The sequence below is a fragment of the Eublepharis macularius genome, chromosome 4, assembly GCF_028583425.1.
Source record: "Eublepharis macularius isolate TG4126 chromosome 4, MPM_Emac_v1.0, whole genome shotgun sequence".
NCBI lineage: Eukaryota > Metazoa > Chordata > Lepidosauria > Squamata > Eublepharidae > Eublepharis > Eublepharis macularius.
In genome coordinates this window covers 132,731,040-132,749,604 of record NC_072793.1, presented here as the reverse complement: position 1 = coordinate 132,749,604, position 18,565 = coordinate 132,731,040, and the positions used below count along the sequence as shown (strand labels likewise).

General features: G+C 39.1%; 1 protein-coding gene across 1 annotated transcript in view; it reads left to right on the top strand.

Moving 5' to 3' along the window:
- The window catches only part of ITPR1 (inositol 1,4,5-trisphosphate receptor type 1), a 282,814-nt gene that overhangs the window by 122,635 nt on the left and 141,614 nt on the right, over window positions 1-18,565 (top strand). Inside the window, exons 10-20 of the mRNA XM_054975949.1 lie at window positions 701-796; window positions 6,676-6,830; window positions 9,792-9,891; window positions 10,632-10,792; window positions 11,109-11,250; window positions 12,762-12,920; window positions 13,399-13,571; window positions 14,589-14,708; window positions 15,106-15,300; window positions 15,927-16,178; window positions 18,030-18,171. Of these exons, the coding sequence (XP_054831924.1) occupies window positions 701-796; window positions 6,676-6,830; window positions 9,792-9,891; window positions 10,632-10,792; window positions 11,109-11,250; window positions 12,762-12,920; window positions 13,399-13,571; window positions 14,589-14,708; window positions 15,106-15,300; window positions 15,927-16,178; window positions 18,030-18,171 (1,695 nt within the window). The remainder of the gene's footprint in view (window positions 1-700; window positions 797-6,675; window positions 6,831-9,791; window positions 9,892-10,631; window positions 10,793-11,108; window positions 11,251-12,761; window positions 12,921-13,398; window positions 13,572-14,588; window positions 14,709-15,105; window positions 15,301-15,926; window positions 16,179-18,029; window positions 18,172-18,565) is intronic.

Genomic DNA, 18,565 nt, shown 5'->3' with positions numbered 1-18,565 from the left:
AACTAGGGGAGCTATCTGGGGGGCTGGGGTGGCATTTTGCAAGCAAAATCCACCAAGCCCAGCACCAAACCCCCCTGTGCCCCTGAGCAGGTTGATCAGCCACTCTCCAATTTTCCCTATGAGGACCAACCATCACAGCAGCGAATCACCCAAACCAAAATGAAGTAAGGGGGTGCTGCGGGTTTTTTGGAGGGGGGGGGGCTTCATTTTGATTCTGTTGGGCTGTCTGGTGTGTAGACTGCAATTGGGAGTGTGCCTGTGGCCAGGGTAGCCATGATCCATATATTTCTGCAGTGGGAGTAACTTTTTACCCCCAATAGAAACAAATGAAGTGGCTGCCCCTTTGGTAGGGTCCAATCTCCTTGAAATGGGGGGGGGGGTGTCTTTAGAGGACAGGTAGGAGTAGGTCCCCTGCAAATTCGGTAGATTTTGCTTGCCACCTCACCCCTCCAAATAGCCCCCATAGTAGCACAAATGTTTTGAAGGTGGACGGTTGGTTTAGAATGAATTCTTTTGGAACAACATTGGCTGTCTTGGTTTTGTTAGCAATTTAAATAACGTTCCTGATAATCTCTCCCATCTGTCTGAGTTCTGGTTCATTCTGATGATTTCCTTCTTAAGATTGACTGAGAAGTTGTTTCCCGAAGACAGACTCAGGCCTTTAAGAATCGCTAGAACTTTATTTTTTGTTATTTTGCAGGTAGTACAACATGATCCTTGTCGAGGTGGAGCAGGGTATTGGAATAGCCTTTTTCGATTCAAACATCTCGCCACTGGACATTATTTGGCAGCAGAGGTATGTATCGCAAGATGGCTGCTTGTAGATTTTTCTCAGTGAACTGCTTTTCTTCTTCCCAAAGTATACACAGCAAAATTAAACCATAGGAAAGCAACTAGGGTATCATAGTGTTCCTTTGAAGAGTCATTGTTAAGTATCGTTGGCCTTCCTTCCGAAGAAGCTTGAAGCATCCCTAAACTTTACAGAAATCCCTTTCCAGCTGAAAATTTTGCCAAATGGTTTGTATCTTGAACTGACTGATACATTCACACTTCTAAAACAAATTTGCTAATATTAGCCAAGTCTTTAAAGAGTGGAGCTGGCTTCGTTCACTAATTTTATCTCCAGCTTTGTGTTTGTGAGCTGAAAATGATGAAAGATGGTTCTGATGGCATATTAAATGCTACCTTAAATTGTATATGCTACAGAAGAAAACTTCTCTGTACGTGGTATTTTAAAGCTTGGGGTGGGAGATTTTTTTGACCTGCTTGTGATTCTCTTCTATCAGGTAAATCCTGACTATGTGGAAGATTACCAGGAGTGTCAGTCATCAGTAAGTGTAGGCAAGAGTACCCTCTTGCCTTTAACCAAGGGGTGTTGATACAAGCCCTGGTTTGATTTTGACTGGCAAGCATGTAGAAAAATCAAAGCGTCATTGCCAAATGCCATCTTAATTGATGAAGCTTAATGTGCTGTTTTCCAATGATGTCTTCAGAGACTGTGAATACTAATAACTGGGTAGTAGTAATTTTAGATTAACTAAACTAATTTGCTTATCCTGTTGTAATCAAACCTTTTGTTATCCCAAAATGTTGTGTAGCCCTTGAATTATGCTAACTTTTTATACCCTTGATATCTAGTACACATATTTGTTTGTCTTTCTGGATTGAATTTAAACATGCACTCAGAAGATGCATGTGTATTTTCTCAGTTCTCAGAGCAATGAGCAGGCAACCCCTCTTCTCCCTTGCAGCTGCAGTGTAGCATAATAATCCATATATATATATTGTTTGCTTGTAGCTCTGCTAATGGGCACGGCACATCACAGAATTCAAGAAATTAGGCTTGTGCCTCAAGGAGCTTACACTTTAAAATTTGCTGTGAGTGGAGGCAGGGAAAGGTTTGTGCATTCATTCCAGTTACACCTGGTTGGGCTTGGGTTTTTTAGAGGAAGGAAGATAAAGGATCTCATGGAAAAGATGACTTTTGAGGAGAGGTTTGTAGGAAGTGAGAGAAGTGGCATCACGGATCTTCTAAAGGCATATCCAGGCATTAAGGGCAGCAAAGAATGCTGTTATTTGTCTTCTAGCCTCCCTCCCTCCCCTTTGCTCAGTAAGTCATATATAGATCTTTGCTTTCTGGACAGTAGTGGTGCTTTGGTGTCCCTCCTTCACCATTGGTTGTGGTGGGGCTGCTTTAGGAAAGCATGATAACAGTGCTTATGGATTGATGAGGGATGGGAGTGGGAATTGGTGCTGCATGGACAAGATTGGAGGCTTCCAACAAAGTGGCTTAAATTTTCAAGTCATACATCTGCCCCTCTTGCAGCCCACTTAGGAGCAGTTTGGGAATTGCTGAGTAAGAATCACCAGCACCACTTCTAGATTATTAGAGGAATAGCTTTTTTATTATTATGTCTGAAACCAAACACTATCTTTATCTGAGGCTGAGTCAGCAGTGCACTGCACTGTGTTTTTCTAAAACCCACTGAAAATACACTGATCAAACAGTTAAGCTTATTTTTTTACTTTACATTCTCACAGCTCATGTTGAAGCCCATAAACAGGAATTGTTCTCTACTTGTGAGAAATTGCAGTGCCCTAAAGATAGCTTAAACTCTCAGGATGTTTTTTCTTCCCCATTTTACTGATCTTGTATAATTTTATCAAAGTGCTGTTTGACTGAATTTATAGACTGAATTTCAAAATGGGCAAACTCATGCTATCATATGCTTAGTTTAGTGCTCTGATAACAGCTGCATTACAATTCCTTTTTATGAATTAGACATTGACATGTACAGTGAATGTGGTCCAGGTTATAGGAGACTGAAGATGAATGTCCTCAAGTGTTTCTTTTTCAGAAGGGCTCCGGTCAGGTGTGCACATGCCAAGATAGTGTTATCAAAAGTGGTGTGCTATGCCAAGACAATCTAAATGGTGGGTGAATATGGGATAAGAGAGCCAGTCTTTGTCCCTGTGTTAAGTGGGAGAGGGTTGCATAGCATACAAGCACTTAAAGTGAGAAATGGATGACTGGGTGTTGCCTGCGCACTTCTCATGCTCACGCACTGTATTCTGTCCCTCCCCATTTGTCACTCCGATTCCCTTCCTTGTCAGCAAATCATAGCTCTGCATTTGGCAAACGATGGTTTCTTTCAAAAGAGAACAGTGAAAGGGTTTCACTGTAGTTTCTAGTTCTTGCTGTTAGGGGAAGTACAAATTGTAGCATACTGTCTGGATATGAAGACAAGCTATAGTATGCCATGCAACAGGAAAGGAGAGAGGGATTTGCAGAATGCAAAGAGGGAAGGAAAGAGGGAGTGCATGAGCCCATTGTTCACACATGTAATGGCAACTCATGGGTGAGCATTGTGTTACATTATCTATTGGATGTCCCATCCTGATGATTGTATTGACTTATTCTGTGTAATCTGCCTTGAGTCCCAGTGAGAACATTACATAAATAATGTAAAGAAATAAAATAAAAAATTAAGAAGATGGTTCGAGTTTGTGCAGAATATTGTGTCCTTTCCTGTCTCCTGATTGTTGTGTGATACAGCAGGTGTGGTGTCAGTAAGTGAAAGGATATGATTTCAAAGGATTTTTTAGAAGCTCTTATTGGCTTGTGTCCTGCAAATCTCATCAGGATATTTTTCCCACCATGGCTTCCAATATTTCCAGGAATTTTACATTGCCGTTCTTGAATCCCTTTGCAATCTCTTAAGGCTGGCTGGTCCCTATCTGTGATCACATTCTTAACTGATACCAACCATGTGCACAATTTATGTGCAAAGTTCAAGACACGCAAAAGTGGCTCCTCTTTCATATACAGCATGGAAGAATTATCTGTAGTAAAGATCTGCTTCTGATGTTGGATAATGCCATTAATATAAAAAGCACTATCATCATGCAGTTTCCCCCACAGCTGAAATATGCACAGCAGTTGTATAACTTAAACAGCAGTTTGCAGCATGGAGTAGGTATGAGGTATAGGAGAGAATAGGTTGCTGTTTATCACGCACTGTATTACATGGAAGGCTCAATAGTATCTGTGATGGTATATGGGTGTTCAATAGAACCTCTGCCCATTTCGGTAACAAAAAAGGATGTAGACAGTATCTGGAGGAAGTTAACAGGTACACAGTGTTGAACTTTAACCACAAGCAAACTGAACTATCCACACAGTTTTAGAGAAGACATGCCATATGTTATAGAGCAAAAGAGCTTTTATTGCATAAAAACTAAGGATCCTTATTAGACTTACATTGTTGCTCCAGTGGGCTTAGATAGGAGTAACTGCATTGGATTGCAGACTGTCTGATCTTCCCTTTTCTCTCCGTTCACCACCAGGGGGCATACTTAGACCATGAACTGGATAAATATTAGGCAAAGTTAACATCTCAGGTGCAGGCTCGTTTACTTACAGAGTTTTTAAATTAAATGGTATGGGCTATGTAAACTCATAGTTCAATAAGGAAATAATATTGTGGTAGAATTGGGCTGGAAAGAGCCATCCAGGCCACATTACATAGAGTGTGTATGTTTGGGTTTTTTGTATGCATGTGGTTATTTCCCCCTCACTTCACTTCAAAGGTTCAGTCTTCTCTCTTACTTGTTGGTTTTGATGCATTTATTCACCACCTTTCTGCCTTTACACTATACCTTGCTATGTATAGCTCATATGCTTCCTGTCTTGGTATTTGAATCCTCCATGTGTGTCTCAGATGGGGCTGCAGTGCTGCCACTAGACCAGGCAATTAATTGGGGCTGCTTCAGACTGTGACCTTTTGTAAAGGCCAACATCTGACTTTTTTTTTTTTGCTCCCCTTAGTTTCATTTAGACTGTTGCAGAGTTTTGCTTTCTTCCACTGTGGTTTCTTAAAAAATTCTATTGGTATTTGTGATAAGTAGAGTAGGACAGATTTATCACTTTGTCCACAGATGATCCCTTCAGACAAAGAAGTTTCAGGGAATTCAGTATTATCTTTGAAAAGATATGTGCATTGCCTACTGGAACAGCTTATTTTCATATGTATGCATATGAAAATGCATTTGAGCTCTAATGTTTTTTGAGGTCTAATGTTACTTCATGTAATCTAGTGTTTTACAAATAATTTCTTGAGATTTTCAACACCATATTGTGTTACTGTAATTATTTACCACCAGAATTTCTTGCAATATTTATTTATTTAAAACATTTCTAGCCTGCTGTATTGCCTCAGATTCAAGATGGCTATCTGGGGATGTTTGGATGCTGTCTTGAAGAAACGATATATCTATTTTATTTGTCTTTTTAAAAATCTTCTCCAAGTGTCTCCAGTTTCCTAATTGGCTTCTTCTGATTTTTCCTTTGTAGTCTGCAGACATCATAGTCACCTTGTAAATACTTTTTGTCTTTTTTTAAAAAAATAGATTTTATTGGATGAGGTGATATAAAATAGTTGGTTAATACATACATCTTATCCAAATTAAGCCTTTCTAAATATATGACCCCCCTCCCCCCTATTCTCTGTTGACTTCCAACAACACTCGAACCCCCCATTTATTCATAGAGATTATTATTACACTATATTGCAATTATATTATATTAACCGTGGTAAAGATCTTAATATATATTCCCTTCGTTAATAAAGGGAATTTATTTAATAAAGTTTAATAAAGTTTATTAATATTTAATAAAGTTTAAAATCCCTCCAAAGACCACAGTTGTCCTTTAACATCGCATTTCTTTTCCAAATATTTCTTGAACTTCTTCCAATCTTCCAAGAAAGTTTCTGGATCTTGCTCTTTCAGATTTCTAGTTAATTTGTCCATTTAGGCCATGTACAACAGCTTCCTTGTCCATTCTTCAATATTCGGTACTTCTTCTTTTTCCCAATATTGAGCATATAAAATTCTTGCTGCTACTATCATATAATATAACAATATCTTATCATTTCTATTGACCTTTTCTAAATGTAAAGATAGCAATAACATTTCTGGATTTTTAGCGACATTATATTGTAATATCAAAGACATTTCAGCACATATTCTAGACCAGTAGTCTCTAGCCTTTTGGCAAGTCCACCACATATGAAATAGAGAACCTTCATGCTCCTTACATTTCCAGCATTTATTCGATGACTGTTTGTTAGCTATGGCTAATTTTTTCAGAATACTTTTTGTCTTAAAATGCTCCCTCTCTGCTTTCCGTACTCAAACGCCATGTACTTTCAGATAACGATATTTGACACAAACCACATATAGTCAACTACCTAGCCTTCACCATCTTGCAGATGTAATATTTGCCATATCAAATGGTCTGTGAATTGTGCTATTGCCCTGAATGGGAAACAAACTTGGTAGATGTTGTTTTGGCTTCTTAAAGACTATATTGTCAACATTCCTTCCTTGACCCTTGAAAGATCTAGATCATGAGTGCTGAAAAGATCTAGATCATATCTCTGTTTCTCAGTGGCTTGTATGTTGTTCTTATGTGGAAAATTTAATGAATCTTCTACCCATAACTGTTTAACCATTGTAGATTCTAACATGTATTATGTTGTGCCTCTGCCTGTTTGGATTAGTTTTTCTGTGGCCCTGAATGATAGGGCTGGCTTTCTTTATAACACGGCCATTTGGTCTGAGCCAAGCCACTCTGCTCACTTTTTAAAATTTGATTTGAAATGTTGTTCACAGATGGATCCTGACCAGGATGCAGTGAGAAGGGGATTGCATAATGCTCCGGAGAAGATGGCATACTCTCTGGTTTCTGTACCGGAAGGGAATGATATATCTTCCATCTTTGAACTTGATCCCACTACTTTGCGAGGGGGGGACAGCCTTGTTCCAAGGTATGATGTTACATGCGATCAGTGAATTGGCATGTCTGTAGACAGTATGAGCCATAGTAATGCCGACTTCAGATGGTAGGTAATTCTGGGGTAGGCACTGAACTGGAATCATTTTGGCAGAAGCAAATGGAAGAAGCTTCTTTTCAGTGTTGCCTTACCTTCTCCATGGCTAAGCAACTGTGGGGATGGATTTTTTTTTAAAGAGGTGGTGTAATGAAATGTGTATAAAACAGAAAGCCTTAAAAAGATTGGACCTTGGTTATATAGAATAGGCAGTACTCAGGAAAGGCCTGTTGACAAAAATGGCTTCACTTGCTGGCAAAAACTATATAGAGTGTAACCTACCAGAGAAGGTGCCCAAAGTTGACCAATGAGGTAATGCACAATGGTTTGAAAAATCTTAACCTTATTTATACACACACAGTGGTATGAGCTAGTGTGATGACTGAATAGGAAAAGTGAACTTTTATGCTGGGTATTGTTAGGAAAGGGATTGAAAAGAAAACAGCCTGTATGTTGGGCTATGGATGACAGGCTATGGCAGATCCCTCTACCATTGCAACAAGAACAGGCTCTTGGTTAAATAGCTTTATTCAGAAATCAGACCATTTCCACAGATATGTCCATAGAATTACTCGGAAGTAAGGTAAGCATCTAAGCAGTAAGAACAGGTTGACAGGAATAGTAACCTGTGGGAAAATCCTTCCTCTTAACACACACGCTTGCTTCTTCCCCCTCCCAACAGTAAAACAGGACTTTTGGTGCAAACTCATCCTGAGCACGTCTCACATATTTGTACTATCAAGTCGAGACACTGAGAAAGCAAGAGATCAAAGTTGAGACATAGCAGTGCATGAGAGTGAGCAGTATACAAGGTCAGAAGCACTGAAAGTTTCTACAGTCCATTAGATAAGGCATCTGGAGCTTCAATAAGCCTGTGAAAGGAACAGTTACGGTGTTGGCAATATGACATCAAGTTATAGCATGGAACATTGGTTCAGAAACAACAGGTCAGCATTAGATAGTGGCATAGATGGGCACAGACATGACACTGTAATGTAATGCCCTTATGTGGTTTAGCCACATTTGGAATGCTATGTATAATATTGGCCACCACATCTCAAAAAACTCACTGTAGATCTGGAAGAGACACAGAAAAGGGCAACCAAAATGATGAAGGGTTTGAAGATCCTACCCTACAATAAAAGCAATTTGGAACTTTATCTTAGAGAAAAATGACTAAATGGAGACATGATAGGGATTTATATAATTATACAAAGAACGCTCTCCCCTCCTTAGTAGTATAACTTGTTTTCAAGACAGATAAAAGAAAATACTACTTATATACAAAGCATAATTTATTTGAGGAATTCCCTGCCTCAGGATGATCTGACATGAACGACAGCCTTCTAGAGATTAGATTGTTTTAAAAATAGGATTAGACACATTCCCAGAGGTTAGGTCAACCAATGGCTATTGGCCATGGGGCCTAGGTAGATTCAGTGTCGAGAAGCAGTGGCATTTTGAATGACAGTGCTGGGGAGCATCAACAAAGGAGGCCTTGGTCTCCATATCCTGTTTATAGACTTTCTGGGAATATCTGGTTAATCAAGGATGCTAGGCCAGTTAGACCATTGACCTACTCCTGCACACTGCTCTTATGTCCTTGTCTGTGTTCTCCTTTGTCTTGGCTTACCTCAGTAAGTGAAGGAGCATGAAGTAAGGCTATGCCCACAGATCTCAAATGGTGGCATGTCACAAATCCTCATTGGCTCTCAGAGTCCTCTGTTTCAGCCTTTTACTCTGAGTTGGCCAAGGGTTAAGGGGGTCTTGTCTTTAAACTTTACTTTCCATCCTCCCCCAGGAGCCTTTCTCCCATGTTTGGAAACTCTGCCATCAGCAAAAGGAAATCTTTTGCAAGTCAAAAAAAATAATGTGTGTGCATGTGTTTTGTGAGAAAGAAATGGAGGCATGTGGACTGCCCTCCTCCCTTCCCTCTCTGTATCTATCAGCACTGTCCTCTTCAGCACTGATGGAGCTCACACTTAGCACTAAATGCAAAGCAGCCTGTGGTGAAATGTGAGTGATATTCTTTCTAAACAGTTTTTAGTAAACCATACCCCCCAAAGTTCCTGAGTGTACTTTGAAATGAAATGAAATCCTGCCCTCAAATCATGGCAAGAGACTAACAGAGGTGGTTTGCCATTGTCTGCCTCTGCAACCCTCATCTTCGTTGGAGGTCTCCCATTCGATTACTAACCAAGGCCAACCCTGCTTAGCTTCTGAGGTCTGACAGGATCAGGCTTTCCTGGGCTATACAGGTCAGGGTGTACTTTATAATAACATAGTTAATAATACTCTACATAAATCCTAGAAAGCACAGATACTTGGCAACAGTAGATAAGTAGAAGTAAGGTAGAACAGTTGCTGGGGGGGGGGCAGGGATTTCTAGCTAATCCTATACCTACAAAGAGCCTCTGTACCCTGAAAAACCCTTTATTTTACCCTGAAAAATATTTTTTAAAATTCATTTTTATTTTTTAAAATGTTTTTTATTGTATTGATGTCTTTGTTTACATAGCCATACATAGTCACTTCCATTACATTAACATAATCCTACATCAATACAACATTTTCCCCTTTATGTTACCCTCCCCCCCTTCTCCCGTAAGCGACCAATTGGAAAATAATACTTTATACTTGCAACCATAAGCACACCCTTTGAAAAAACCCTTTATTTTACCCTGAAAAACAGGGTAAAATAAAGCTTAGAAATATGTTGCGCTAAACAGTTTTGTTTTGTTTTAACAAAATGGATTTCAACTTTTAAAGATACTTTTGGTGGTGGCATATCTCAGAGGAAGAAGTACTAGAACTTTCCATGCATGTTTTAGGTTACTAAGTGTTATTCAATTATTACTAAGGAATCCACCTTATTATGTCTGTATTTGATTCTTTTAGGAACTCCTATGTCAGACTTAGACATCTGTGTACAAATACCTGGGTCCATAGCACCAATATCCCCATTGATAAAGAAGAAGAAAAACCTGTGATGCTTAAAGTAAGTCCACCGAAGAAGCTAATGCATCCTGTATCTCCTCTTGTTACCAGTGAAGTTGTTGTGAAGGAAGTGGAGACAGAAAGGTCTCCACTTCTGATTTGGGACCTCTTTTGCACAATCCAAGTTATTAAAATGGACTGGTGCATAAACATGACTCGAGAGATTGTATCTTTGATAAAAAGAAAACCAAACATCTTTTCAGAAAACACTACAAATAAGAGCACTTCTGACAAAGGTTTTATGAATGTTGGTTATGTTGACATCTGCGAGCCATGCGAAGGCCGTTAATTGATCTCCCTCCCACCTCCATGCAGTTTAATTGACTATTTGGCTGCTGACAAGATCAGCACAAGTGGCATATCCTTCCACACAAATGTGCTGTGCTAAATTTCTGTGGTGGCTGCTGTCTCTTCCAAGCAGCACATGTTGCCCTTTTTCCTGTTTAATACTACGGTCTGAGGGGGAAGCTACAGCTAGGTCATAACAGTGGATCTCACCAGCCATGTTCACATCAATTTATCAGCAACTGATATATTTAAGGCGCTTGCATTGATCTCTGCTTTGAGAATTAACAGATGCTGAAGTGCCTGTTTTCAATGCTGTTAAAAAAATATTCCCCATCAAAAGCTCACATGCATGTTCCTAAAATTTGAGCATTGTTTCCATGCCTTGATTACATAGTGGCCTTATTGCTTCTTCAGTTTTTATCAGAGTATGACTAAAATTGCCTTGGCTTTTAGATTGGTACCTCTCCAGTAAAAGAGGATAAAGAAGCTTTTGCTATTGTACCAGTTTCTCCTGCTGAAGTTCGGGACTTGGACTTTGCAAACGATGCAAGCAAAGTATTGGGCTCCATTGCTGGCAAGCTTGAAAAAGGAACAATAACCCAGAATGAAAGGAGGTGAGAGGATTGCAGATGAAAGCTTTTTAAGAGAATAAGATGGCCCCCAAACTACAGGGAAAAGCAGCTGAGCCTGAGAAGAAAAGGAGGCAAATTGCTGTCCATGTAACTCTCACACTCCTTTTCAAAAATTTCTACCAAACTTAAAATTAGAATTTTGACTTTTTATAATATATTTCAAGGTTTGGTTTTAAATTTATACTTTAATTTCTCCTATAAGCAGCTTGATATATTATTAGAAGGCTCAGTGGTATTAATTTTTTTTTTCTACAAATACATTTTGGCTTAACAGTTAGGATTTATTAAACCTCTCTAGATCTGTTACCAAGTTGCTTGAAGATCTGGTATATTTTGTTACCGGTGGAACAAATTCTGGACAAGATGTGCTTGAAGTGATGTTCGCAAAGCCAAATCGAGAGCGGCAAAAGCTAATGAGGGAGCAAAACATTCTGAAACAGGTACATTGAATAAGTGTGTTTCTAGTGAAGTAGACGTTGACAACGAATGGTTAATGTGAGCAGAACTCTATCACAGCCAAAATTGTGTCTGGATCCCCAGATTCCCTTGGAGACACATTTTTTGAACACATCCAGGATAGTAGGTCTCTTTGTGTATGTGCTAATTTACCCCAAAAAACGGAGCAGAAGAAAACAGTTCTGCTCATCCTTTCTTGTGCCTTTCAGGTTTAGATGGAGCTGTTGCTAATAACTTTAGAACTTGGTTATCTCTTTCTGGCTTCACAATAATTATGCATTGTAGCAGTAGGTCATAACATAACAAGGCATACACTTGACATACAGTAGTATACATAGCTTGACAAAACTACTTACAGTGGAAAAGCCAATGATCAACAGGAGTGCCTAGGCGATCCAACATTTTAGTTCAGAAGGTCTGTGTAGCAGAACTCTGCATTTCATTTCACAAAATCCCTCCTGATTTTTCTGGCCACAGTGAGAAAAGTGCTATTTTATAGGCGCTATACTTGCCTTGATTGTGTAGTGAAAAGATTCTATTGTCCATGGCCTCCTGAAATATTAAAATAAAGATCTATCCCTAGGATTGTAATAGAGCAGGCAATTCAGGGGTTAGATGTTCTGTCTTTTTCCTACCGCAAATATATCTGCCATCAAGGACTGTAATAGGCAGGCTTGAAACTAGATTGCTGTACATTTTCTCTGCAGTTTACATCATGAAAGATTTTAAGAAGCTTTTCTTTCTGTGATGATTTTAAACACACATTTATACAACCAATATGAAAATGATACCTAAAGAATTACCATATTGTGACCTAGCCATATTTTCAGTTCTACAGTTTTCAGTACTACAGTTATTAATTAATATTTGTTTTATGCATTCTAGAAATAATAGGTTTAATGTTATCTTCTTTCCTCAGCAAAGTTCCTGGAACTCAGTGAGGGTAAAAAGGTCACAGAAAACTGCTGTGTAGAATTTCAGGTTGGGATAAGTTTACAAGGCTTCGCGAGCCATCTTCAGTTTAACTCTGTGCTGCATGATGGCCTGAAGTAATTAAAGATGCCATGATCCATGGACATACGCTAGTGGTCGTTGCAGATGTAGAGCACCCTCAGGAAGGCTGCTTTAACTGCACTTTGTGGAGGCTGTCATTTTATGTGGTATAATGTTTGCCTGGGATGACTTGCCGTGTGGAGATAATTGCTTTAATTTAGGAACTCTTCCCATATTTGCCTATTGATTATACCGACTAACAATATGTAACCAGCTCTGAGTTTCAGCGAAGAGGGTGGACTATAAATAAATGAGTAAATAAATGCGTAAGAGATGGTAAATACGTAGGAGATGGTGACTAGCCCAAGTGATGTATGGAAGCCCATTTATTACGTGTCCAGTTCATCAAGTGATACAGTGCACCAAACATCTGATAGTTATGAATATTTGATTGTCAGAACACAAATCTCTTAATCTTTTCTTTCATCAACAAATTCCTCAGATCTTCAAGTTATTGCAAGCACCATTTACTGACTGTGGAGATGGACCAATGTTGAGACTGGAAGAACTTGGAGATCAGCGTCATGCTCCTTTCAGACACATATGCCGTCTTTGTTATAGAGTATTGAGACACTCCCAGCAGGACTACAGGAAGAATCAGGTGAGTGGAGAGGGAGAATCTAGTTTGTTTTGTCTGGAGTTTAATTCTAAAGATTACTGATCTGTATAACCTACAAGAGCATGAAATGTTTTTGACCCATTCATTTATATTGTGGCCTTTGTTTTCAATACATGTCTCTTCAGAAGCTAAGCTTTATCTCAAACAGCTCTTGTATAGTAGCCTCTCTTATATACAGGGCTGCTGGGAAGGAAGCATGGTGAATCACATGTTTCATGCTCAAGGACTATTGGCAAATGAACAAAAATGGGCTGTATACAGTAGGGCTTTAATTGGCTAATATAATGGCCTTGGAGGGGAAGGGAAAGGCCCCAGGCTAATTGGATTGCCATACACAAATGATCTGTGCTGCCCCAACATAGCTGTTTCACAAGAAAAACAAATAACAGCAACTTTCCCTTCCCTATCATTCTTAGATTTTTAAAGTGAAGTTACTCTTTCTCTTTTTTTCACTCCTAAGGAATACATAGCCAAGCAGTTTGGCTTTATGCAGAAACAAATTGGCTACGATGTCTTGGCAGAAGACACTATAACAGCATTGCTCCATAACAATCGCAAACTGCTAGAGAAGCATATCACTGCTGCTGAGATCGATACTTTTGTTAGTCTTGTAAGAAAAAACAGAGAGCCCAGGTGAGAGTTGCCACTGGGTAGTGGTGGGGAGTAGGAAGGGATTTCTTTATTCAAATATATAGAATGTTAAAATTTTGAACGTGCCAAACTTGTTCCTTTATTTTTGCAAAGTCAGATCTCTACGGAAGACAGTGTGTCTCAGATATCCACAGTTCCTTGATAACTCCCTTGCATGCTGCATTGTTTCTGCTCTAAATTGCTTGCTCAGCAGTCTGCACATCCAATGCTGTTGGTCCTGGCAAGCTCAGTCCTAATTATACTCCTGCTTTAATCCTCCCCCATTTAGACAAAACAGAATTGTGCAAAAACTTGTATAAGCTTTTTGATACACTTGAAATCACTGGATAAATTGGACAATTGGTGTTTCTATCAGTGTGTTGGATCCTATGTATCTGTTCTGCTACTAGTGAAGCAGAATGCCTATCTTCTACCTATGCCTATCATCTACCTATCTTATGCCTGTAGAAGAATGCCTATCTTCTTCCAGAGAAGACATTCTTGCAATAACTTGCTGGCTCTTCAACTGGGCCTGCTGCACTTAGAAGCTTGCATCATTAATTATGACTTCATCACAAGGTGCACAGGAGCCTGTAATGTACAAGACCTTTGAGCTTCAACAGATGTTACCAATGGAACATTTTCTGTTCTCACACTCCGAGTAATCTATATTGCAATAATTTGCCAATAGATTACCTTTTTATGTGTTGCTACATCCCTAGCAGGAATTACAATGTCATGATACAGATTAATGGGATGAAGTCTTCTCCTGATTTTGGAAGTAATCGAGCCTCATAGCACACATGGTGATTTTCAGTTTATAGAATCAAGGGGAATTTTGAAAATGGGGTGAAAGGCTATAAGAAATGGATCATGAGGTTACATGTTCCCTGTAAGCTGTATTGCTAATCCCAGTTTTATGGGCAGTTTTATGGGCAGGAGAGGGACATGTGTAAATCACATCGTCATCTTGCTAGTATTGTACAAAATGCTGATGGAAGCAATCATTTTTCCCAATAGGTTCTTGGATTACCTCTCAGATCTTTGTGTTTCCATGAACAAATCTATTCCAGTGACGCAGGAACTGATTTGTAAAGCTGTGTTAAACCCTGCAAATGCAGATATACTCATTGAAACCAAGTAAGTTGAGATACTTGCCGAGATGTTTAGAGAAAAGAGGATGGTGGGGTATAGACAGACAGAAAAGTAGCCTCCAGTTCAGGCAAGTACAGATAAGGTGTAGAAGTGGCTACTTTTTGATTTCTCCGACCTGTATACAATTAATGGTTCTCAAATACGAAACATTTACAGAAATTATTTAACCTTTCCCACACTAGACTTAGAGGGTATCTGATGAAGCAGATTTAAAATTTAAAAAGGTTTATTTCCTCTCCCCTCTATAGTGCCTAATCTATTCATCTTTTTGCCAGATGATGTATTGATGGCTGCTAGGAAAAAATCCTATAAAGAAGAGCTGTCCATATCTATAGAAAAAAGAGCTATGTAATTAATTCTCTCCTCTTTGCACATTTCTTAGGCTGGTCCTGTCTCGGTTTGAATTTGAAGAACTGTCATCTGGAGAAAACTCATTGGAGGTTGGTGAGGATGAGGAAGAAGTCTGGTTATTCTGGAAAGACAGCAACAAAGAGGTCCGCAGTAAGAGTATCAGAGAGCTGGCTCAGGATGCTAAAGAAGGGCAGAAGGAAGACCGGGATGTACTCAGCTACTACAGGTTAACACCGCAAGCAATACTTGGCTATGGCAGTGTAACCTGAAGTGTTCAGTAAACTAACCCTCTCATGCTACTTGTAATGAGATGAATTCACTTCCAGGGGATGACTTGAGTTTTCATTGATACCATCTGCTTACAAGATGGCTATTAGGATAGGACCAGGATAGCCAATCTATGACTGCAGTTTGATACAACCAAACTATCTTTTGTAATTTTTGCATGGTGAGCATGTCTTTTCAAGTCCTTATTGATATTATAAGCTGAAAAGGATAGTTTGGGGGCTTGGGCATTCATTCAAGAAGCATTCAGGTGCTTCTTGAATGAAATTATGGAATGCACACACTCCTGTTTCTATTTTGGTATTTGTGTGTGTGTGTGTTGATTTAAATACCCTTAGTTGACCAGAAGATGTACAGAGATTGTATACAAAATGTTGTTATAAAATACTATGCCTACAAGTTGAAGTCAATAACTTACTAATGTTTTCTCCTGTGTTGTGTTTAGCCTGATGAAACAATACTTACTGTTGTATCAGAAATACTTGCTTTATTAAATTGACAGCTTCAAATACGGAGGTCTGTGTAAGCAAACTGATGCTTTCTTTCCTGTCACTTGTTTCCCTAAAGGTACCAGCTGAATCTTTTTGCCAGGATGTGTCTTGATCGGCAGTACTTGGCTATAAATGAAATCTCTGGCCAGCTTGATGTAGACCTCATCCTTCGATGCATGTCTGATGAAAATCTGCCATACGATTTGAGGGCTTCCTTTTGCCGGCTGATGCTGCACATGCACGTTGACCGTGATCCCCAAGAACAAGTAACCCCAGTGAAATATGCCCGATTATGGTCAGAAATACCTTCTGAAATTGCAATTGATGAGTGAGTATTTCATGATTGTCAGACTTGAAGGTCTTTTTAAGAATTTTCAGCATGGCCTGAGGCGCTCCTTTCATACACTGTACACTGTACTATACAAGCCACGAAGCCGTCTTGGGGGAAGTGGATGCCTGAATAAATGTTTTTATATAACTTCTTTGATCATTAACTTTTTGAGAAACACTTGTGACTGCTTCCGGAACTGACGGGTTGCAGCAGCTTAACCCCATTTATTTGTAGTAACTTTTTCTTTACCCTATTTATATATAATTGTTTCTAAAAAGGTAAGCTGCCAAAGCTCCAGAGGGAAAAGCTCATTTTTATTTCAAATATTGATTTATTGAGATCGGTCTTCTGATTGGAATTTGACCCTGTTACATTTTTACTTTACCCTTTCCCCGATGAATTCAGGGTGATGTACGTAGATTTATTCTCTGCTATTTCATTCCTGCAACAACTCTGTGAAGTTAATTAGACTAAGAGACCGAGTGAGTTAATTGAGATTGTGGGATTTGAATGCAGGTCTTCCTGATCTCTGACACTATAATCACTTCAGCATCCTGGCTGTCATAACACAGCAGCTCAGTGAAAGACCAATTTGTGCATGTAGTGCAGTGGCTGTAAGAATAAGATATGATCAGCGATATCCCTGCTTCAAAATTGCCTCCAACACCAATTCACTGTGTGACCTTAGGCAAGCTTCTCTTTCAACCTCAGTTCCTTATCTGCAATATGGAGACAATAATACTGGTCTACTTTACAAGGCTGTTGTAAGGAATACAAAATAAAGCACGTGAAGCAAGTCTGAGCACTTAAAGGGCTAAGTGTTGTGGGCTTTGTTCATGGATTTGGAGCTGGATGGATGATAACAGTACTCCCTCTGGATGAGTCTTTCTTCCCCCTTCTCGTGCTTTACCTTGGCTTATTGTATAAATGATATTTGTGTATTTCCTCCCAACATGTGTTCAGTATATAACATGTCTTCATAGAGAACCTATTTCCTGTCTCCAGATATTTCCCCCCAGCACCACTTGCACCATTTTAAAATGTGTACACTACTGAATGGATATGGTCAGCCTCTTGTCCTTTTCAGTTTAGCAGCTGTTCCATTCCATTTACCAACTCACCTGAATATTGAATAATTTTTTGCAATCCACAAAAGTATTAAATTCTAGTTGAGCATTAAGACCTTCCTTGCAAAAGAAACATAAGCCACTTTTCATTGTATTTGAAAAGAAGGCTAGAGAAGAACATTTTTCTCTTCTTTCAGAGGCAAGTTTCCTGTCTGCTGGGAAGAGACAGCAGTTTTTCTTGTGCTTTATCAAAACAGTTCTAGGAGGAGATTTGCAAAATAAAAGAGACTATACAAAAGAAACAGAACTAAATGATTATATTAAAATGTACATTAACGTTGAAAATGGCAGTTATATATTTAGCCCCTCTCTGTTACATCTAGTGATGTGACAATATGTTGTTCAGTTTCATGCCAGTAGCAGCCAGTTATATGGAGCAAGGGCAGAGAATTGCAGGTAATATGGTAAAGGAAGAGCAGAAGAGGTTTGCAGCTGTATATTTTGAGCTGAAGCATCTCTAGGGGGCCAAACTAGATGTTTTAACCACTAAATGTGCAGCTGCAGCTGCATAGCTCCCTGCAGGACTTTTAATGTTTGTGTATGGTTCATAATGAAAAATTCAGGAAAACCTGCTAGTCTCTTAATCTAATACTATATTTCTGGGATGTGCTCAAGATGTTTCTTTTCAGAGGTAGTGGTGGGGGGGGAGAAGGTGGTATAACTGGGAGTGTGCTTCTGTGCCGTTTATTAATTGGAAGCTTTTCTTTTTTTCCCCCTCCAGCTATGATAGCAGTGGAACTTCCAAAGATGAAATTAAAGAGAGGTTTGCACAGACCATGGACTTTGTGGAAGAATATTTAAGAGATGTTGTCTGCCAGAGATTCCCTTTCTCTGATAAAGAAAAAAACAAACTCACTTTTGAGGTACCATTTTGTGCAGAGTTGGGAGAAAACCCTGACTGGAATTAATAATAATTTGGCCTTAAATATCACGGCTGTCTTACACAGACTGAAAATTTCTTTAGCTCAGTAATGTCCACAAGCGGCAGCATTTCTCCACAGCTTCAGGCAGAAGTATTTTCCTGCCGTTTTCCATTTTTTAAAATTATTCTTTTATTTAATAAAGAAAAAAAATCCCAAAAGATTCTAAATATAATCATATATGGGTATTAGCAAGCATAAAACAACATATAACATTTATGGTTGCAAGTTTCATGAACAATTCTCTAGGCATATAATCATTTGCCTCCAATTCTCTCTCTTAACCAGAGGTGCCATGGATTTAACTTTATAAATGACCACTTACCTTGTCAATGTT